The 23,196-nt window shown below is 40.2% G+C and overlaps 2 protein-coding genes across 2 annotated transcripts in view; one reads left to right on the plus strand and one right to left on the minus strand.

The window, feature by feature from the left end:
- LOC107122971 (vomeronasal type-2 receptor 26-like) overlaps positions 1 to 6,131 on the minus strand; it is a 12,640-nt gene extending 6,509 nt beyond the window's left edge. Inside the window, exons 1-3 of the mRNA XM_015426123.1 lie at positions 5,959 to 6,131; positions 4,899 to 5,190; positions 441 to 1,301 (exon numbers count right to left, since the gene is read on the minus strand). Coding sequence (XP_015281609.1) covers positions 441 to 1,301; positions 4,899 to 5,190; positions 5,959 to 6,131 — 1,326 coding nt within the window. The remainder of the gene's footprint in view (positions 1 to 440; positions 1,302 to 4,898; positions 5,191 to 5,958) is intronic.
- Positions 6,132 to 9,137: 3,006 nt separating this feature from the next.
- On the plus strand, positions 9,138 to 22,793 carry LOC107122972 (vomeronasal type-2 receptor 26-like). Its single transcript, XM_015426124.1, has 6 exons — positions 9,138 to 9,310; positions 10,211 to 10,502; positions 13,957 to 14,817; positions 16,761 to 16,988; positions 18,858 to 18,984; positions 21,895 to 22,793. Exons 1-6 carry the CDS (start codon positions 9,138 to 9,140, stop codon positions 22,791 to 22,793), a joined length of 2,580 nt encoding a protein of 859 aa, XP_015281610.1.
- Positions 22,794 to 23,196: the final 403 nt, after the last annotated feature.

Here is a 23,196-nt window from a genome sequence, read left to right on the forward strand (position 1 = left end):
CTGATTTCCCCTTCTTGCCACACCCGCTGTCCCCCATGATTTCTGCATACATCGGTCCTATTTTCTCTTTCATTCTGCGTTCATCAGTCATCTCTCATTAAATTGTTCTGTACCTCAAATTCAACAAAAATATCAAATAAGCTCCATGTAAACACACATGAATGTCTACATCATTTGAGCATCATATTCAAAATGATCAACTTATGTGAACTGCATGTTTTATTCACACTTTATTCTGGCTTTCATTGTAATAGCGAACTGTGGAGCAAATGATGAACATGGATGAAACATGAAGAATAATATCACTTTTAGTTGGATGGGGCAGCATAGGAGTGAAGTGTGTGAACTTATGAATGATTTCTGGAGATAATATGCTGTACAGACTGCATACTCTTCGAGTCCCCAGACACATGATTTTCATTTCTACCTAAGATATTCACCTGCCATGATGGTTTACTGAAGAAGTCACATTTTTTTGTCACCACCATCCTCCTGTGTCCATAACAGGATGAATGCAGGGCATGTAAAGAATGTGCAAAAGCATAGACAGCATTGTAGATACTGTAGCTGGGACCAGTCATACTCATATCAAAGATATCTGCGGGAAGGCTCTCCAGCTTCTCCTCCCCAGAACAATTCTTATCAAACTCCTTCCCCAGGAGTGAATCTGAGAAATGACAGAGGAATGCCTGTTCCCAGAAATTCCTGATGAAGCCATCACCTTCAGTCCAATGAGGTTTTCTGCTCTGAAGAAATTGCTGAAATCCTGGTGGTTGATTCGTGTGAACGCTGAAGGATATAGCACCATGAAGGATCTGTTTGTCCCAATTTCTTTGATAATAATAGGACACAAAATCCATCTGAATGGTCGTAACATATACTTTCCCTTTAAGCTTTTTTGCTGAGAAAACTGTCCCTGAGAATTGTATAGACCACCTCATATATGAAATAGATTCACTGTCTCCATAAAGGATAACAGCATTGGCTTTACTCTCCATTACAACATCAAATTTTTCCAATCCATTCTGCATCATGGTAAAATAATAATTGATGGTTGTGACCTGTAGGAATTTTGCTATGAAGGCCAAACAGATGCCATTTTGAAAAAACAGAGGAAGCAGGGCTTGCTGAAATCTTTCTCCACGTTCATCATCCACAACAATGAGCCCAGTCCATGTCCACCTGAAATGCAGAATTAACTGCAGGATCCCCTTGTACTGCTGGGCTTCATTTGGGACCATCCGATAAATGGAAAGTCCTGAGAATGCTTCATTGGTTAATGATGTAGAACCATAGGCGAGCTAAAGGGAGTCAACATTGGGAAGGTGATGTAAAGAGTGAGAATTAAAAGTTTACATAACCACTTAGTCTTTCCTGCTTTGTTTTAATGGAACCTTTACAATCCTATAAATGCAACTGATTTTGTGCCACTTATCCACGGTTGGATACACTATTCTGACCTTCCCCTTGTTCAGCAGTTAAAGTTAACTGTTAAGGTTTTCTAGAAATTATTCCAGTGTTTGTTATTTAATTTTAAAATATTTTGTTGAAGGTTGATGTTGTAGAATATATTCAAAAAGGGAAATAAAAAGTTGTGTTTTTTTTGTTTTTTTTTAAACCGATTTGTGGAGTGAATCCATGATCTTCAAATAAGTCCACACTTTTCAGTTAGGTTGCTGGTCAAAGTAAATAAATCTATGCTTCTCTTTTTTTTTGGTCATTTATGGAGAATAAATGAAAATGGTTTCATTTGGAGGGAATTTGAAAAGCATGACGAAGAACTGAATGGATACATCTGATGACATGAGATCGAGGATATGCTGCAATGAAGGTTATTTGAATGTAGCTGCAGATTGAAATAGGAGTCCAGTGGCACCTTAAAAACAATCACAGCTACACATCTAGATGAATACAAGTGATCTTTTTCAAGCGGGAAGACCCTGTTTCTGCTTTAAGCCACAGGTGTGTGTTTCACACCAATTATACATTCTTTAAAGATTTTTGGATGTTTCACCCTATTAGTTATTTCTATGCTCAGGACATGATTTTGTATGGAGGGGCATTCAATCACATAATCATACAAAATGTGATATGCCAGTTAGCTCTTTCAGGCATAGAATATACCACCATACTTGGATTCATCATTCACCCATCTGTAAATCAGACTGACAATGAATCAAAAATAACTCTATTGCATAGTAATAGCTGTTGCATGTGTAAAGGTAAAGGTGAAAGGTTTACCTTGCTCAAACGTCAGTTGAATACGACTCTAGGGGGTGGTGCTCATCTCAGTCTCCAAGCCAGAGCCAGCATTGTCTGAAGATGTTTCCATGGCCATGTGGTTAGCATGACTAAATGCCAAGGTGCACAGAACGCTGTTACCTTCCCACCAAAGTGGTACCTATTTATCTACTTGCAATTTCATGCTTTTGAACTTCTAGGTTCTTTACCAGCATGTTGCCAAAGGTGCCCATGCCTGGAGAAGGTATACCTGATGATAGTCAGATAGGCTTGGGAATATCCATACTGGACTATTGTAACATGGTATACATGAAGCTGCATTTGTTTAGAATGTTAACAAGGGATTAATTTTACTTTAGTATTTTTAACTCAACTATTATTATTATTACAGTCACTGTAGGGGCATTACTACAATGAACCAGATCTAGATGGAGTCCAGAAGGATCTTCAAGATTCAAAAGATTTTTCTAAGTGGAAGGGGGAGGGGAAAGCCAGAGTCCGAAAAGACAGAGTTAAGCGAGGGACAAAAAGGACAGCTTGAAAGAAGCGAAATTTGATTGAATATGGTGTTTACTAGAAAGAAAGCGGTAGACTATTGGACTTTCAGAGACTATTTGTACTTTTCTCTTACTGTCAACAATAACGCAGTGAACAGAAAGAATGGCGGTGAAAATGAAACCTACAATTGGAATTGTCAGTATATCTTTTCCGGCAGCTAAACCGGAAACAACCATAGACTTTCCCTAAGGATTGTTGTAGATTTGCGCCATCTGCAGGACCAGAAGACCAACTTTAACATGGAGTTGTTGTGGTGCAAAAGGAACTTAAAGAAACCCTAGTGGAACTGGCTTTGTCCTCCAAGCAAAAAGGTTCCCAATGCAACAAGCACAAAGCGAGAGATGGCCCCGAGAAAGTGGGAAACTTATAATTGGAACTGCCAGCGTATTCTTCCCAGACCTTAAACTGGAAATAACCACAGACTCTTCCTAAAGGATTGTTGCAGATTTGTGTCATCTATTGGACCAGACAACCAACTTTAACGTGGAGTTGTTGCGGTGCAAAAGGAACGTAAAGAAACCCTAACAAGAACAGACTCTGTTCACCAAGTGAATAGGTTCCTGATGCAACAAGCACAAAGCGAGAGATGGTCCTGGAAAAGTGGAAAACGACAAAGAAGCAGTAGAAGAAGAAGAAGGGGAAAGTCCTGAAACCTACCAGAATAACATGGCAAAATCCTATGACTTTGAATTAGAATTAACTTAGACTTTGATAAGAAAATGAGAGGAAAGAAATAAGCAAAATAGATTGACCTTGTTGGTCTAATGTCTACCTTTTCTGTATAATGTTTATTTATTTATTTATTTATTTAATTCCATTTCTACCCCGCCCTCCCCGCATGCGGGCTCAGGGCGGCTTACAAGGCACAAGTGCTATAAAACCAAATACATTAAAAACAACATAAGTTAAACAGTTAAAGTGGAACTCATACCATAATTTGTTGTTTAACTTGATTTTCTTCTATTATTAGTAACTCTCACATTTTACCATTTGGAGAATTAGAGATGTTTTAACTATCTTAAATTACTGTAACAAAGATCCTTGGTACTCTATATTTTAGGTTGCTCCCTTTCCTTGACCCTGGCCCTGTTCATACGAGCCCATTTGGGCCGGGAGCGGGACGGAACGGGGGCGGAGCAAACCGGCGCGATCCCACCTCAACATCTGGGGAGCGTGCCGGATCCGTCCCGGATCCGTCCCTTCCAGCGTTGCTCCGCGCCAAAAAAGAACCACCTCCCGCATCCCCGGCTCCTGGCCGAACTGCGCATGTGTGAGCATGCGCAGTTCGCCAGGCTCCCCTTCCCACCGTCACTTTCTCCCCGGCATCTGATCGTGCCAGGGAGCGTTGCGACGCGGCTCGGGGGATCTGTGAGATCCCGCTGCGCCATTCCAACTTTGCTGCGGCTCACATTAGCCGCAGTACAAGCGTCTTATTCCCTGCCGTGTGGCAGGGACCCCTGTAGAGTTGTAGTTCTAGAAAAACAATAAAAATGTTTTTTAAAAAAAGATTCAAAAGATTTTTCAAGTGTAAAAGCCCCCATCAGCTTAAAGAAAAGATTCAGCTGCCTTGTATCAACTATAAAATATCCCAGTTTATTTGCAGTCTTGTTTTAATTTTTTTAAGCCGCAAACTATTTGGATGCATATTAACCTGTTCCTCAAAGACGGATTCCTCCAGGGCACTCTCTCATGTCCATCTGGCTGGCTATCACTGTCTGCCATGGATTCTGGAACTCCCTTCCCCATGCTTTCATTGTACTTAATGTCCTGTTACTATATTTCTACTTTGTCATGAAACACCTTGGCCAAACGTTTATGGAAAGGTAGCATACAACAACTCAAAAATAACTAAAATATAAAGCTTCATGATCTATTAATGCTTGCAGACCAGTTCATAAAAAATATAAAGTATGGACAGTGAAAATGAAGAATGTTTTGAATTTTCTCATGTGGATAAATATTTTTAAAAGTGGTACATCATGAAGGTATGGGTACATTTTTCTTTGATTGCTCTTCCAAGGAGGGATGAGATATGTTGTTTTATAACACTGACAACCCTTTCATTAGAAGTCCTATCATATAGTGAATACCCAGCCTACCTGTGGAATTTTGTAGATGGATAACACAGTTGCTATGCAGAGAGAAGTTTTAGCTTCAGCTCCTCCAACAACAGCTATCAGATTGTTCTGGAAGTCACACTTGTAGTTGGGAATAAATTTGTTCTTTGTAGAGAGAAGTTGTATCGTGGCACGATAGGTCTCTCGTTCATTCATGTAAGTGTCATGGATGTGGAAGCCCAAGGTGACATTGGGTAAGAGCTGGAGGTTTTCATTGATTTCCTTCACAGCAAATGCCATAGCCAAGACATGTTGGTAATGACTAGTCCGTACACTGCAACAGGAAATACAGAGCAACTAAGCAACATTCTTATAATATCATTGTGACTCAAGCTTAACTACTCATATCTGATGAGAAACATCAACTATGGTACCAATGGATTTCTTTGAGCTATAGGCTTAATTACTCATATCTGATGAGAAACATGGTACCAATGGATTTCTTTGAGCTATAGTCAGATTCCAGACCACTTTAATTTCCATCACTTTCTTACTCCAGATACTGTTTCTGTGTATTTTAGGTGATACTCTAATCTTGTAATATTCCACTAGAGAGCTAGTACTGTGATGCAATTAGGCTCTAATATCAACAGAAATGGAAAAATAATGTTTAAAATGTGTGGTTTCACAACCACCACCCTTGAAGTGCTAACTGGAAATACCAAGGAATTCTATTCAATCCCTTCAGCGGTCTAGGAGTGTGTAGATGGGTACAACTTAAATTTAATCACTGTACCCAACCTACTAAGATTACATGAGCATCTCTTCTGCTAAGCGATAAGTCTGTGATTACAAAACAACTTGTTCCATAGCTGAAGACTATTCAGTTAGTGCTTTCCATAGGGGTCAGAGTATATAATACAATCTCTTCCTTTTACAGAGAACCATGGAATGGAAATGGGGGGACAAATTAAGAGAAAAGGGTTTTTTTAAAAAAAACAACAACTTTACATTCCTATAATTCAATGCAATCTAAAGAGCCTGTCAGTTATAAACATGATATGCACAAATAATAGGTATGGGAGTGGGAGAACATCCTTACAATGGCATATCATATACCATATCTTTGAATGCTTTTTTGAAATCCATCTCATCTGACATAGCATAGATAAGAGAACTAATTCCCCCAATGATGAGATCTCCTTCTTGAAAATGTTTGTGAAGACTTGCGAAGGACTCACTGATGGTGCATTTAGCATCATGAACCTTGCACATGTTTGGGTATAACAGAACTACAACAAACACCAGAAGTGATACCATTTTGCAGTCAGTTCATCGCAGCAATGATTTGTGTCTCTTCACATGACGATTGGAGGAATTCCAGTTTGAAACTGTCTGACTTCCACAATCTCCTGAATACAATTTCACATATCATAGATATTATAACCCAGCCAGTCCTTAGCCTTACCACCAACTGTGAATGCTAACAGCTGCCTTTCTAGTATAATCCAGAGATGCTATTTTTGTCTAATGACCACTGAAATGCCTTTGGGATTCTTACGAGTAGTCACAAGAAAGTTGATAATTATAGAGGAGATAACCACACTTTAAACAACTTGTCTATAGAGCAGTTGGGAAAAAGAACATCTTTGTCAAATTTCAGCAAAACTTATTTTTCTCTCTGTAGTGGGACAGAGGGACACAGGTGGTCTTGCTGCTTGAGCAAGAAAAAAACATGGGGAGGGGGCAATTGTGCTGTCTGGACATACTTGGAATAGAAGTAGTTATCCCTTCTCAGCCTTTTGGCTGGAAAAGCATTCTCTATCTTAACTTTCCTCAGTGCCTCATGCTCCACTTCCTATACAAATTCAGTCCCTATTTTTTTTTTTTGTTGGCAAAACAGTACGAAACAAATCCCCAGAAATAAAGATTCTATTATCCTGTTCCTGCCACAGTGGTTAAAAACAGGGCTCTTTTTGTAGAAAAAGCCCAGCAGGAACTCATTAGCATAATAAGCCACACCCAACAGCATAAACTCATTAGCATATTAGGCCACACCCCTGACAGCAAGCTCATTAGCACATTAGGCCGCACCCCCATGTTATCAGAAGTGTGGTTATCCAGCCACACCCACCTTTTGCTTGTTATTCTGGTTACCTTGTTTGTTGTCAAAACCCAGGGCTTTTTTGTAGCAGGAACTCCTTTGCATGTTAGGCCACACACCCCTAATGTAGCCAATCCTAATGAGTTTCTGCTGTTGGGTGTGGCCTATTATGCTAATGAGTTACTGCTGGTCGTGGCCAACTTGGGAGCCAGCCAGAACTCCGTTCCTGTACGTTCCTGCCCAAAAATAGCCCTGGTTAAAAAATACCATGATAACAATGGATGTGAGCAGAACATCCAGGGTTTTATATTGATCACCTTATTAGGAAAACGTGAAGGCAGGAATAAAAGAGGAAGAGCCACCATGAGAGGGATTGACTCAGTGAAGGCAACCATACCTTCAGTATGCAACACTTGAGTGAGGGTGTTATGAATCAAAGCTGCTGATGGAATATGGCACCCCAGCAGCCAGGAACAATTGCTATTCTTGGTCTGCAATGGTGGGAGATCTGTCCAATGGTGTTGGTGCTGTGCCCACCTAATCTCAGATCTCTCACAATACAAGAACTCGTGGGCACTCCATGAAATTGCTGAGTGGTCATGTTGGAACAGATAACTTCCGAGGCCACTGTCAAGGTCACAAGTATTAATTAATAAAATGTGTTTGTTATATGCCATACATTTGCTTCCAATTCATACGGACCATATGAATTATTCACCTCCCAAAAGTCTGATTCATAACAACCTCACTCAGGTGTCACAAACTGAAGCTTCAGCTGCCTTCATTTATTTTTTATTTTTTATTTTATCTTTCGATTTCTTATACCGCCCTAACCCCCTTGGGGGTCTCTGGGCGGTTTACATAAGAGGTGCTAGTCACAATGCTTCCTAACTTGGGCCACATTTTTGATGGGCCTTGGCTGCGTCCTTCAGGCTTGGCCACGCCTGCAGTTGGCGTCACTGCTTGCTTTCCACCTCCGACAACGACAGCCGCCCTGGTGTTCTTGCTGCAGGCCACCAGGGATCGCTCCTCTGGCCCTGTTACTGCTGCTGCCGCTGCTGCATCGCCGTGCCATGCCGCCTCCACCACCAGCACTCAACTGCAGCTGGTCTTGCTGCTGCCGTCATTGCCACCATTGCCACCGTCGCCTCCGCCTCCTCCACACACCTCACCAGAGGAGGGTGCCCCCTACCCTTCTAAGGGTAGGTACCCATTTATCTACTCGCATTTAATTACTTGCTTTCAAGCCACTGGGTGGGCGGGAGCTGAGACTAGGGTCGGGTGCTTACCCCGACCGCGGTGGTTCTGGAACAGCCATAGTGGCTGCTCGAGTGTTGTTAAGGCCGGCGTTTTACCGCCTGCGCCACCACTCCCATTGAGTCAATCCCTGTCATGTTGGCTCTTCCTCTTTTATTCCTGCCTTCAACTTTTCCTAACAAGATAATCAATATAAAATCCCAGACAAATGCTGCATGCATCCATAGTTATCATGCAATTGGTGCTGTGTATTTTTAACTACCGTGGCAGGAACAGAACAATAGAATCCTTCTTTGCAGGGATTTGTTGCATGCTGTTTTGCCAACAAAATATTAGAGACTGAATATGTATAGGAAGTGGAGCGTGAGGCAATGAGTGGGGTTAAGACAGAGAATTATTTCCCAGCCAAAAGGCCAAGAAGCAATAACTACTTCTATCCCAAGAATGCCCAGACAAGCATGATTGAACCTACAGTGGGTTTTTTCCCCCTTGCCCAGGGAGCAAGACCACCTGTGCCTAGCTGTCCCACTGAAGTTCTACGGAAATCTGGCAAAGACTCCCCCCCCCAACTGTTCTATAGACAACTTGTTTAAAGAGTAGTTATCTCCTCTATAATTATCAAATATCTTGTGACTACTGCTTGTCAGAGTCCCAAAGGCATTTAAATGGTCATTAGACAAAAATAGCATCTCTGGATTATACTAGAAAGGCAGCTGTTGGCATTCACAGTTGGTTAGGGACAGGTTGGGTTATCAGATCTGTAATGTGTGCAATTGTATTCAGGAGATTGTGCGAGTCAGATGGTTTCAAACTGGAAGTACTCCAATAGTCACATTAAGAGACACAAATCATTGTTGTGATGAGCTGATTACAAAATGGTATCAATTGTGATTTTTGTTGTAGTGCTGTTGTACCCAACCATGTTCAAGGATCACGATGCAAAATGTACCATCAGCGAACCCCTCTCAAGTCTTCATAAACATTTTCAAGAAGGAGATCTTATCATTGGGGGAATTAGTTCTATTATCTCTGCTACATCAGATGAAATTGATTTCAAAAAACTATCCAATGATATGGTATATGATATGCCATTGTAAGGATCTTTCACCCTCCCTTACCTATTATCTGAGCATATCATGTTAATAACTGACAAACTTTTCAAATTGCATTAAATTCTAGGAATGTAAAGATTGTTAACTTTTCTCTTAATTTGCAAAAAGCCCAAACCTATTTCCATTCCATGATTCTCTGTAAGAGGGAGGTATTCTATGATCTACTCTGATCCCTAATTGAAACTACTAACTCAATAGTCTTTAGCTATGGGAAAAGGTTGCTTAGCAGAAGAGATGCTCATGGAATCATAGACAGCTGGGTAAAGACGCTGAATCTAATTTGTACCCATTCATACACTCCAAGATTGCTCATGGGATTGAATAGAAATCATTGGTATTTCCAGTTAGCACTTCAAGGGTGGTGGTTGTGACCAATGTTCCCTCTAAGCTGTGGAGTCTTGTGAGCAAAAATTCTGCTTTGTGAGCGGCTGGCCTTAAAGCTGTGAGCGAGCGAGTTGGCTTCTGCATAAATTAGTTTGCTCTGGAGCCGTCTTTCCTGAGCTGAGATAAAAATGTGTGAGCCAGAGGCTAAAAAACTGTGAGCTAGCTCACACTAACTCAGCTTAGAGGGAACACTGGTTGTGACACCACATATTTTAAACATTTCCCTCCCAGTTTCTGTGGACATTAGAGCCTAATTACATCACAGCACTGACTCTCTAGTGAGATATTAAAAGATCAGACATTCACCTAAAATACACAGAAATATATGGAATTAGAGAGCAATGGAAATGGAAATGAGCTGGAATCTGACTGTAACTCAAAAGAAATCCAAGTACTGACACCATAACAAATATTTCAAGTCACATATAAGTAACTAAGTTTGAGGCACAATGATATTACAAGAATGTTGCTGAATTACTGTATGTTTCTTGTCACAGTGTACGAACTAGTCATTACCAACATGTCTTGGCTATGGCATTTGCTGTGAAGGAAATCAATGAAAACCTCCAGCTCTTACCCAATGTCACTTTGGGCTTTCACATCCATAACAATTACATGAATGAACGAGAGACCTATCGTGCCACAATACAACTTCTCTCTACAAAGGACAGATTTATTCCCAACTACAAGTGCAACTCCCAGAACAATCTGATGGCAGTCGTTGGAGGAGCTGAAGCTAAAACATCTCTTTACATAGCAACTGTGTTATCCATCTACAAAATTCCACAGGTAGGCTTGGTATTCAGAATATGAAAGGTCTCTAACAAAAGTGTTGTGAATGTTATAAAACAGTGTATATCATCTCTTCTTGGAAGAGCCAATCAAATTACCCATACCTTCATGATGTACCATTTTAAAAAATATTTATCCCCATGAGAATATTCATTAATTGTCTTTCTTGCTTTTGCAACCGGAGTCATAAACAGCAAACCTTCATCCCACAATAAACCTCATTCCACAGAAAAACATGGAAGAATTTAAATACTGCTCATGCAAAAGTTTTCATGTAATTTCACAATAACTGCTAAAAATGTTGTCACACGTAGGGACATTTGTTTGTCTTCATCCCGAAGTAACCAGGTTGATTTTGCTTCTGGAGAGAGAAAGTTCTGATTAAATAAAGGGGAGATTAGTTCATATCTTAGAGCTGAAGATATGGGACAATTTAGCAAAATATGATCCACAGAGTCAATTTTACTGCTGCGACAATTACAGAGTCAATATGAGTATGAAATCCCATTAAATCTTCCTGACATCAAACCTTAAGGTAGGGCATTCAGGTTTAGATCTGGGTTTGATTTTAGATTCCCAATTTTCAAATTGAATGCTCTTCCCTAGGCCTTTGCTTCATAAGACATCTCTCCAACTGCGGCTCTCAATGCTATTCCAGACACACACTGAGGTATTCCCAGAATATTGTGTAGGAAACTTAATAGGGGTCTATTGATATTGTCTGTTACTGCACTAATCCAGACCTTGGTAGCATCTGTTCAGCTTACTTGGTGTTGGATACTTTGACTGCCACAAGATTGCCACCAATGATAATATAGCAATGCCAAAATTAAAAACATTATTTCATGTGTCTGTACATACTTTATATTTTTAGTTATTTTTGAGTACTTGTATGATCACTTTCCATAAAACGTTTGGACAAGGCATTTCATAACAATGAGGAAATATAGTAAGTGGATATTAATGACAATGAAAGCATGGGGAAGGGAGTTCAAGAATCTATAACAGACAGTGATAGCCAACCAGATGGACATTAGAGAGTGCACTGGAGGAATACATTCATGAGGAACAGGCATCCAAATAGTTTTGGGGGTTATAGGATTAAAACCAGACTGTAAATAAACTGAGAGATCTTATAGTTGATACAAGGCAGCTGAATCTGTTCTTTTGTCTGATGAAGGGCACTTTTACACTTGAAAGAGTATACCCTGAACATTTTCTCAATCTCGGTGCTACTGGGCTCAGTCTAGCTCTTGTTCACTGTAGTGAGACCCTGTTAACATTCTGAACAAATGCAGCCCCTAGTATAGCATTATGCAATAGTCCAGTATGGATGTTGCTAAGCCTATCTTCTTTTAACTATTTTTAATTGAATAATTTAACTATTACAAACTGACAATAGAATGGAGTGCAATCAGTCAAGTGCAGCAAAAGATAAATATAGATTAGCAATAAAACCTATATAACATGAAAAGGAATTATTACAATTCATTCAATGTGAGCTGAGAAAAGACATTTGATTCTTGTCCAGTACATAACAATGATTTGAGATGCCTGACCAACATTTGTGTAACAAGGGGTACCATTTCTTTAGAAGACTGGGCTGATTTGAGGAACCTCTAGACTTATCTAAATTATTTGTAATCTTGCCCAGAAAAAATAGGTCCCACAGTTTTATGAACCATTCTTGCAGCAATGGAATTGATGTAGATTTCCAGTGTGAAGCAATAAGACATTTTGCAGCAAATAACATTAACATAATAAGTTCTCGTTTTACCTTGGGAACATTGCAATGATCCCACAAATTGAGTAGGAACAGTTCAGGGGTCCAGAAAATCCAATAACTGGTGATCTTATGAATTTCGTCTTGAATTTGGATCCAAAATTTACCAATCAAGTTACAAGACCACCAGCCATGGAAATAAGTCCCTCGCTCACCATATTGTTTCCAGCAGACTGGAGGCATAGTAGGGTTTAAGTGAGTGAGTTGTGCAGGAGTCAGGTACCAGAGAGAAACAGGCTTAAAGTTTTGCAATTGAATGTTCAAAGCTCTCGAGGTGGTGGGTGGTGAGTTCCAAATTTGGTTCCATTGATCTGTAGTAAGCTCTTTATTTAAATCTGCATGCCAGGAGGATTGATATTTTATTATAGCAGAATCTGATAAAATTAGAATTTTATAATGTTTTGAGATCAGCCCTCTATTCACGTTCATTGTGCTAACCAGCAATTTTTCAAAATCTGTTCAAGACTTACAGAGAGGGGATTTTTTAGAATTTAATGCAGAGATGAGATTGTTAAATTGCATATACTCAAACCAAGGTAAGGATACCTTGTGTTCTTTTTCCAATTTTGATTTGTCGTAAAGCGAACCTTTATTGGTGATATCCCAAAACCATATTAGCTAGGACTGACCAATGAAGGTTTCAATAAAGAGCCTGATGGAGCTAAAGTATTGTGAGTTTTGAACTATCTTTTCAATGTGGCTTCAATGAAGGGGTTGTTGTAATGTGAGTATGAATGTTGGCTTTGACTGACCAATAAGATGTCAGAAAAAGATCAGGGAGAAAGTAATGGTTTTCCATATGTTTCCAATGTTGCTAAGATTAGCTGACTTTCATCAGGTGTACCTTGACCAGGAATTGGTACATGTGGCAACATGCTGGTAAAGAGCACTCATTTCTACATGTTTATACATGCAACAGTTATTATTATGTGATAGAATTTTGTAAAATTCAATATCAGTGACTGATTTACAAATGGATGATGATAAATCCAGGTATGGTGGTATATTCTATATCTGAAGGAGCAAACTGGCACATCACATTTTGTATGGTTATGTTATTGAATGATTCTCCATGCAAAATAATGTCCTGAACTGAGTAGAAGAATAGGGTGAAATATCCAAAAATCTTTAAAGAAAGAATCATTGGTGTGAAACACACACCTGTGGCTTAAAACAGAAGTAGGGTCTTCCTGTTCTAAAAAGATCACTTGTATTCATCTAGATGTGTAGCTGTGATTTTTTTCTAAGATGCCATTATGCTCCATTTTTGGTTTGCAGGAAAAGACAAATAACTTTTTTTTGTAGCATATGCTTTCATGAGTAATTGATCTCAAGTCATCAGATTTATCTATCTAGTTCTTCTTCATGTCTTTCACTTTCCCAGCAAATAAAGCCATTTTCATTTCTTATCCATAAATAATCAAAAAAGGGAAGCATAGATTAATTTTTTTTACAAACAACCAGATTGGAAAGCTTGCACTTTTTTTAAGATCATGGATTCGCTCACACAGATTAGCATATGTATTTCTTTTTATTTTCCATTGTTAATATATTGTACAACATCAATATTCAAGCTTGCATTAAAACTAAACTAGGAAAGAGTAAGTCACTTTGTAAACATTTAATTCTCACTCTTTATATTTCCTTCCCAATACTGACTTCCTTTAGCTTGCCTATGGTTCTACGTCATTAATGAATGAAAGATTCTCAGGACTTTCCATGTATCGGATGGTCACAAATGAAGCCCAACAATACAGGGGGATCCTGCAGTTAACTCTGCATTTCAGGTGGACGTGGATTGGGCTCATTGTTGTGGATGATGAACGTGGAGAAAGATTTCTGCAAGCCCTGCTTCCTCTGTTTTCTCACAATGGCATCTGCTTGGCATTCGTACAAAAAATCCTCCAGGTCTCCATGATAAGTTATTATTTTGGCATGATGAAAGAGGGATGGAAATCTTATGACATTGTAATGGAAAGCAAAGCTGATACCGTTATTCTTTTTGGAGACACTGGTTCCATCCCATATGTGAGATGGGCCATAAAATTTTCAGAGCAAGGATTCACAACAGTCAAGCCTAAAGGGAAAGTTTACATTATGAGCATGCAGATGGATTTTGTATCTTATTATTTTCAAAGAAATTGGGACAATGTGCTCTTTCATGGTGCAATATCCTTCACAGTTCACACAAATGAACCACCAGGTTTCCATCAGTTTCTTCAGAGCAGAAAGCCTCTTAGGACTGAAGGAGATGGCTTTGTCAGAGAATTCTGGGAACAGGCATTCCTCTGTCACTTCTCTGATTCACTGGTGCAGAAGGGATTTGATAAAAATTGCACTGGGGAGGAGAAAATGGAGAGCCTTCCGGGTGATGTTTTTGAAATGAGTATGACTGGTACTAGCTACAGTATCTACAATGCTGTCTATGCTGTAGCCCATGCTTTACATGACCTGTATTCATCTCCTCATGGACACAGAAGAAAGTTGAAAAGTAAGAAATACAACCTCTTCAGTCAACCCTCATGGCAGGTAACTATCGTGAGTAGAAAGAAATGGTTTACTCTGGCAACAGAAGCAGATACATTCTGTACTGCATAGTACCTCTCCAGAAAGGATTTCTGAATTCATCTTCATCACTTTGCTTCCTCTCCCATTCACCTTAGAATGTCACAATTCTCTGTGCTTCATCCTTGTTCACACTTTACTCCACCATTTACGATGACAATAAAATAACAACATATAATGTCAATACGTTGTGCAGTTGGTATGAGTTGTTCACTTTTGCATATGATAGTCAGATATTGAAGTTACTAAACATGAATTTAGTTCTTGTTTATTTATTATTTCTGTTGGTAGTTCTGCAGCCATCCTAAATTTCTGCTGTAAAAGGCTCCTCTTCTTCTTTGTCCCAGGGTAACAGAATCATATAATCATAGAATTATAAGCTGGAAAGAACTTATAGACCATCCAGCCCAACCCCCTGCACAATGCATGTTAGCCTAAAACATCCCTGACAAATAGCCATCCAGTCTCCACTCCTATCCTCCTATTGTTGTAGGATACTTTGAAAAGCACATTAAAGTGCAGTGAAAATAAAGCAGCCACAGACACCTGTGTCCTTAGCTTCTAATAAAAAGTACACCAAAAGAATTAAGGGAGGGTTATTTGAAAAAAAAACCCCAATAACAGTCTAACTTGGTTTTCTAATTCTAGTTCCGTCTTGTTTCCTTTTGTGACTAGTATCTTCTCTGTGTGAGAACAAAGGAGGTTTCCCAAAACTCCACCCCATGTGTGCAAGCAGAACAGCATGCATCATCTACAAATATTTTGATTAGCCAATAGTCAAGGTCACTTCATTAAGACTAATGCCTTCTGATTCTTGGCAGGAAGATTCTATTTGAAATTTAATTGGTTCTAAGATAACTAGTGAACATCAACATACAGTAACTTTAGCTTAAGCTTTTCATGACTGAAGTAATGACACTTGCAAAAACTGAACATCTCCTATCTTCCATCGTATCCTCCATCACCAATGGGGACAGCTCCCTGCCCATCACAACTCCTGCAGTTCCAAGTTTAAGAAATGATCTAGTATCTTAGTTTCCCACTGTGGGGTTTCTCCCATTGGTTCACTACCACATGGTCATTGCTGCCATCGAGATGGTGTTCTAGTTTGAGATAGCTTCTAATAAAGAGGAAAGCTGGCTAAGAGAGTTAGTGTCGTAAGAGAGCTTCTTCCTCGTTGTCCAGGGGTTTCATAATTTTTGCACTGTCTACCCCTTGGGGTCATTTTTCTTTTCCTTTCCCAAGAGGAAGATCCACTCTTTCTCATTTAGTCTCCCAAACTCTGTAGATAAGGTGTGAATTACCTGTCCTTTGTTCTTCATAGGCTAGTATTATCTGCATATCCATGGGTGCAGATAGCTCTAGTGCTAGGAAATCATACCCATCCAGTTATCCTGTTTTTTACCATTTCACTCATAAAAGATGCTTTGTAGCCCCTGAGCTTGTGCAGACTGATGATTGTAAACTTTTATTTAAATTATGAGATGTAAGGCATTTCTCTAAAATTGTTATTTTGTATTACTCTCTCATGGTATTGACTATGGGGGTAACATACCATACTGCCTCTCAGCTAATTGTTGAGCTCCCCCCTAGATCAAAAATCCTTGCTCTTGAGAAAAAACCCCCGAAGCTGAGTTTAGAATTTCTGCAAATTTCCTCCAAGCTACAGCTGGGGAAAGTATTTCCTCTTGAAAGCAAGGCATACAAAAAAGAACAGAATAAAATCTGGATGTTTCTAATGACTATAAAATTATCTATCCGAAAATAAAATGGCAAATCAAAAAAGTACAGCACAGGTACAAGGCATTTAATAATCTTTTAAAAAGTTTTATTATGAAGCAATCACTAACATGTGCACAGTGCTTTCCAATGAGCAGCCAATCTTCATTGGTGTTTCCCTTTTCTAGCTTCACCACTTTCTGAAACAGGTCTCATTTAATAACAGTGCTGGGGAGGAAATTTTATTCGATACCAGTGGAGAAGTCGCAACAGGGTATGATATCATGAACTTGCTTGCTTTCCCAAATCAATCCATTTTTAAAGTGAAAATTGGAGAGGTTCATCCAGAAGCTCCTGCAGACCAAATGCTTACCATTAATGAAGAGAGGATCACATGGAACAGCTGGTTTAACAAGGTAAGATTGGTGTACACAATCTGAGAAAACTTCCACTTAAAAAGTATTTTATACTAACATGTTAGGTAAAGGTAAAGGTTCCCTTGCTCGAAAGCCAGTCGAATCCGACTCTAGGGTTGCGGTGCTCATCTCCGTTTCAAAGCCGAAGAGCCAGCGCTGTCCGAAGACGTTTCCGTGGTCATGTGGCCGGCATGACTAAACACCAAGGCGCACGGAACGCTGTTACCTTCCCACCGAAGTGGTACCTATTTATCTACTTGCAATTTCTTGCTTTCGAACTGCTAGGTTGGCAGGAGCTGGAACTAGAGACAGGAGCTCACCCTGTCTTGCGGCACCCGGGTCTTGAACCGCTGAGCTACCGACCTGCCGCAGCCTGCAGTTCAGCGTCTTAACCACTTGAGCCACCGCAGCTCGTACTAACATGTTACTTGGTAAAAAATTGCTTTTTTTTTTTAAAAAAAAGAACAATGTTGAGTGCAAATACTCATTTGATACCACGTAACAGAAGGAATAATGGCTGTGGATTCATTAAGAGAGGGCAAGAAAGGGTTTATTGTTAATGAAGAGAGAATCACATGGAACAGCTGGTTTAACAAGATGATCTGGGAAAACTTCCTCTAAAAAGTATGCTATCCTAACATGTTTAATTTTTAATTTAATTTAATTTTAATTTTATTTATTACGGTCAGAGACCCATTAAACAGCATACAACTGCACTATCCTAACATGTACTTTGGTACTGCATTGCTTTTTTTAAAGAGTACAGTGTTGAGTGCAAACATTCATTTGATGTCACATAACAGAAAGAATAACAGCTGTGGGCTAATTAAGAGAGGAAAACAAAGGGTTCTGTAAATCTCTTCCTTTCCACTTCTCTCCAAATATCTTCTTTCCTTGTTAAGCAAATGTGGGATGTTCTGGGATCTGTGGCAGGGGACTGTAGGAAGAATTGGGTGTGATAAAGAAAAGAGCTAGTTTCAGCCAATCGGAAGGATTTATTTGTTTGTTTATTTTATGTATTTTAATGAGGGTACTTGTCATATTAGGTGAACAAGTTGTGAATGGAACAGTAGAGTGATCGAGATCTCTCTCTGGCATAACACTTTCCCATGTGCACTTTTTTAAAAAAGGACAGTCAACCATGTCAGCTCCTTAAATAGCATTAATCAATTATCAATTTCAAGGTGGGGTCTAAAGCAGTGTTCCCAAGATGGGACCAGATCGAAGATGCAGGATGTAATCCTTCCTCATTTCCATAATGTGTAACAGCCCAGCTAGCTCAGTTTTTTAGCCTCCGACTCAAACATTTTTGCCTCAGCTCAGGAAAAATGGCTCCAGAGCAAACTAATTTATGCAGCAGCCAAATCGTTCGCTCACAACTTTAATGCCAGTAGAATTTTTGCTCACAAGACTCCACAGCTTAGAGGGAGCATTGGTCTAGAGTTCTCCTGAGATTACAACCAGTCTCCAGATTACTGGGATCGGTTTCCCTGGAGAAAATGGAAGATTTGGAGGGCAGATCTATAGCATCATGCACCCTAAGCTCTCTCCCTCACTTCATCCTCCCAAGGCACTACCCTCAATTCTTCAGGAATTTTGAAACCCAGAGCTGGCAACCCTGCCCACCCAAGCTGGGACCAGATCGAAGATGCAGGATGTATTCCTTCCTCATGTCCATAATGTGTAACAGCCCAGCACAAGTAATTTAATATAAGGAATCTGGTGGTGAGGGAAGCAAACACACACACAAACTACAGATGAGAAGTGAATGCCCTAGGAAGATGATCAATAACGATTTGGAGGAACAAACATAGTGTTATTTTAAATCCAATACTTAGAGTCAGTTTCTCTGCCTCATTTATACATTAGACACAGCCCCTTTCTGTCTGCAGTGAAAGTTGCCATCCAGGTTCCAGGAAGAAAATGAAGGAGGGAGAACCATTCTGCTGCTATGACTGCACACCATGTCCAGAAGGGAAGATTTCTAATCAGAAGGGTAAGAGATCTGCAGCACATTCCTGAGCAAAGTGGCACCCTTCCAAGCATAGGAGGGATCTCATTGGTGTGGTGGTTTGAGTTATGGCATACGATTTGGAAGACCCAGGTTCAAATTCCCACTCTCCCATGGCAGCTTGTTGGGGAACCAGGGGCCAGTCACACATTCCAAAACAGTACTACTTTCCAGGATTTTCATGGGAATAAAATTGAAGTGAAGAGAATGATGTTAGTTGCTTTGGGTACCCATTGCAGGCAAAGCCAGGTTATAATTGAAATATATAAATCAATTAAAAACAATACTTTTATTTCCTATGCTTTGAGACATTGTGGCTGATTTCCCACAAGTGCTGCTCCATGCTCGCTCTTCCCTTTTGCCCCGATGGTATGTGTCAATTTCACACAAACTGCTGTGCAGCCGCATTTTGCCCCAGAGCTTCATGCAATTCTCCCCGCGTCTACTCAATCCTTAAAAAAAACAGGATTGAATAAATGTGGGGAAAATCATGCAAAGCTGCAGAGCAAAATGCAGCTCACAGCAACTTGTGTGAAATTGACACATACCATGGGACAAAAGGGAAGAGCTTGTGGGAAATCAGCCTATGACATAGCTAAGGGGGATAAATCCTAATTGCCAATATAAACTGATGAAGTACAGACCACTGGTGATTGAGTACGAAAAGAATCTTTGATTTGTAGTGTTTATGGCTTTAACTGAACCTTTACCTGATTATTCCTCTGTTCTGTTGGTTACATTAATGTCCCCACATATCAATGGTAACTTCAAAGAGACTGAAGAGAGAAAAAGGTGTCTTTTACCATCTAAAATGACAAAAGCACTCATGCAAGCATCTTAAAAGATGGGGAAATATGCATGTTTCCTGTTACTTGGTATAAGTCATCATAACAATATTGGTATTACTGGCTGAAATGTGTGTACCCCACTGATCTCCTGTATGGCGATAGGAGATCCTTACAACATCATTCTCCCCTCCTCTGTTTTATGCTCACAACAAACCTGTGTCTTGGTTAGACTGGGTGAGGTAGCTTAAGGTCAGCTAGTGAGCTTTCATGGGAGAATGGGTCTCGCAAACCCTACTCCAGCGCTTTATGTGCTAAATGACACTGCATCTCTGGAAGAAGCCACAAGCAGATGTCAATGAATACAGACCACTGGTGATTGAGTACGAAAACAATCTTTGATTTGTCGTGTTTATGGCTTTAACTGAACCTTCACCTGATTCTTCCTCTGTTCTGTTGGTTACATCAATGTCCCCACATATCAGTGGTAACTTCAAAGAGACTGAAGAGAGAAAAAGGTGTTGTGATGACCCCTTTACTGGGGAGGTCTGGTTTCCCTTTAAAAGTGTTCTTTATGTTTTTCTCTACTGGGTAATCTGGCTGCCACCAGGAAATTTATAAGGCTTTCCAAACCTCTACAATATAATATTTCTGTCACTGGGTAGGTAAGTCGAGGGTTTAGGCATTCACGAGGGTCTATGTGTTTCCTGGGAAAAATTTCTTTAGAACTGTCAGACTTGAATAAAAGTAGATTTATTGATATTTCAACACACTTTTCTCTCCCACTGTCAGGGATCTGGGCATGCAACGTTGTAACACTTTTTCCTTCTGGCCATATATGGTTACTGTTTCTTTATACTTCAACTTTTCATAACACACACAAGAAGGTCTCTCCTTCAGACCTTAAAACGAACAAACTCCTTAACTCTTTTACTACACAGAATCAAATTATCCCACACAGGGATGAGTCTCCTTCTCTCAGAGACAGAACTTAACTAACTGCTGTTTCTCTCACAGAACTCAGAACTTGACTACTGTCTTATTCAACTGTCACACTCCAGCTGTCCAAACCTCCAACTGTCACTCCTGATAGACATAAATATCATCCACACAGCATCACTTCCAAAACCCCTCCCCCTCTCTGTCACTCACCAATCACACCACTTGCTTGTTTCTACTACTCTAGACTATCATACAGCCATGCATCCAAACTTTTAAAGTCACACACACACAGTTAAACATGAAATCGTTACAATTACGAACTGACCCAGCCAGCAAAAATGTCCATTTGTTGCCTATGTGTACGCATGTTTCCTGTTACTTGGTATAAGTCATCATAACAATATTGGTATTACTGGCTGAAATGTGTGTACCCCACTGATCTCCTGTATGGCGATAGGGGAGCCTTACAACATCATTCTCCCCTCCTCTATTTTATGCTCACAACAAACTTGTGTCTTGGTTAGACTGGGTGATGTAGCTTAAGGTCAGCTAGTGAGCTTCCATGGCAGAATGGGTCTTGCAAACCCTACTCCAGTGCTTTATGTGCTAAATGACACTGCATCTATGGAAGAAGCCACAAGCAGATGTCAATGAAACATCATGAGTGGAACTTTCTCCCCTCATAAACTGGGTCCTAAGGGAACGTTGACGCAATCAGAAGTATCAATAGTTTTCAGTGAGCTAGGTCCCAACCCACTTATTGTAGGTTTGGTGCTGTGGGGGAACTGGTGGACAAGTACACCTCTGCTCTACTGCATGACCTTTGGCCAGTTGTTCTTTGACAGTTTACCATCTCTCTATAAGACCTGGCATTTGACAGTCTAAGAGACTGGCACTTTTAAAAGATAGAAAAGCCCACAAATGAATACTATCTCTAAAGAAGTAGAGAAGTATTTCAATAAGGGAGTAAAACAAAGAAATGTTCTCCTTGCATATGTCTTGCTTGTTCAACCTAGCCCTCAGAGGTCATACATATAAGAATTGGTTGTGGAGAGAAATACAGATGCTGTGATCTCCACCAATGGATCCTCTTGAAGTATGAGATATGGGAATAGATACACAGGATATGAGTTGCACTGAAGCTGTCCCTTCTTTCTCTGTTTTACAGACTTGGATGAGTGTACCGAATGCAGACAGTATCCAAACAAGGGACAAAATCAATGCATCCCCAAAAGTGTCACCTTTTTGTCTTACGAAGAGCCACTGGGGATCACTTTAGTGAGTTTTGCCCTTAACTTTTCTTTCATCACACTTTTGGTGCTAGGAATCTTTATAAAGCACCACAGCACCCCCATTGTCAAAGCCAACAACCGAAACCTCACCTATTCTCTCCTGATCTGCCTCCTCCTTTGCTTCCTTTGTGCTCTGCTATTCATTGGTCAACCGCAACTGATGTCGTGTCTCCTCCAACAAACCATGTTTGGCATGGTCTTCTCAGTTGCCATTTCTTGCATGCTGGCAAAAACAGCCACGGTGGTTCTGGCTTTCCTAAGCATCCAACCAGGAAGCAGCCTGAGGAAGTGGGTGGGGAAAAGAGTGGGCAACTCCATTGTGATTTCCTGCTCCCTTTTCCAAGCAGCCCTTTGTTTAGCATGGCTGGCAACTTCTCCCCCATTTCCAGATGTTGACGTGCACTCAGAGACTGAAGCCGTTGTACTGGAATGCAATGTGGGGTCTGTCCCCATGTTTTACTGTGTCCTGGGCTACATGGGCTTCCTGGCCACTGTTAGCTTTGTGGTGGCTTTCTTGGCCAGAAAGTTACCTGACAGTTTTAATGAAGCCAAATTTATCACTTTCAGTCTACTGGTCTTTTGCAGCGTTTGGATGTCTTTTGTTCCCACCTATCTGAGCACCAAGGGAAAATCCATGGTGGCTGTGGAGATCTTCTCAATCTTAGCTGCCAGTGCTGGTCTTCTGGGTTGCATCTTTATCCCCAAATGTTACATTATTATGCTGCATCCTGAGTTGAACAACAGGGAACAGCTGATAAGAAGAAAAGTGGACTAATGTAAAGAACTATGGGTAGACTTACAATCTGCAAAGTAGAATTCATTTGTCCATCTATCACTCAATGACCTCCCTTGTTACAAAAGGATTTTCAATATGCAGATTTTATATAATCTCCAACATCTCTTGTAGTCATCAATGGGGACCATACTTGACCTTTTCCCCATCTAACAACTATGGAAATCACGTACACATGTAACCAGGGCTTTTTTTTCCTGGGGGAACATGCCAGACTGGAGTTCTCGAACCTTTTCAACAATTTTTTTTAAAAAAATGTTTAAAAGTTGATGAGTTTTCAGTATATAGATTGAAATTGTCATTTCCCTCTTGAGAGTTCTGTCACGTCTTTTGCAAAAAAGGTAGGTAGGAAGGAAGGAAGGGAAGGGAAGGGGAGGGAGGGAGG

Source organism: Gekko japonicus, unplaced genomic scaffold, assembly GCF_001447785.1.
Source record: "Gekko japonicus isolate JY-2015 unplaced genomic scaffold, Gekko_japonicus_V1.1 scaffold171, whole genome shotgun sequence".
Lineage (NCBI taxonomy): Eukaryota > Metazoa > Chordata > Lepidosauria > Squamata > Gekkonidae > Gekko > Gekko japonicus.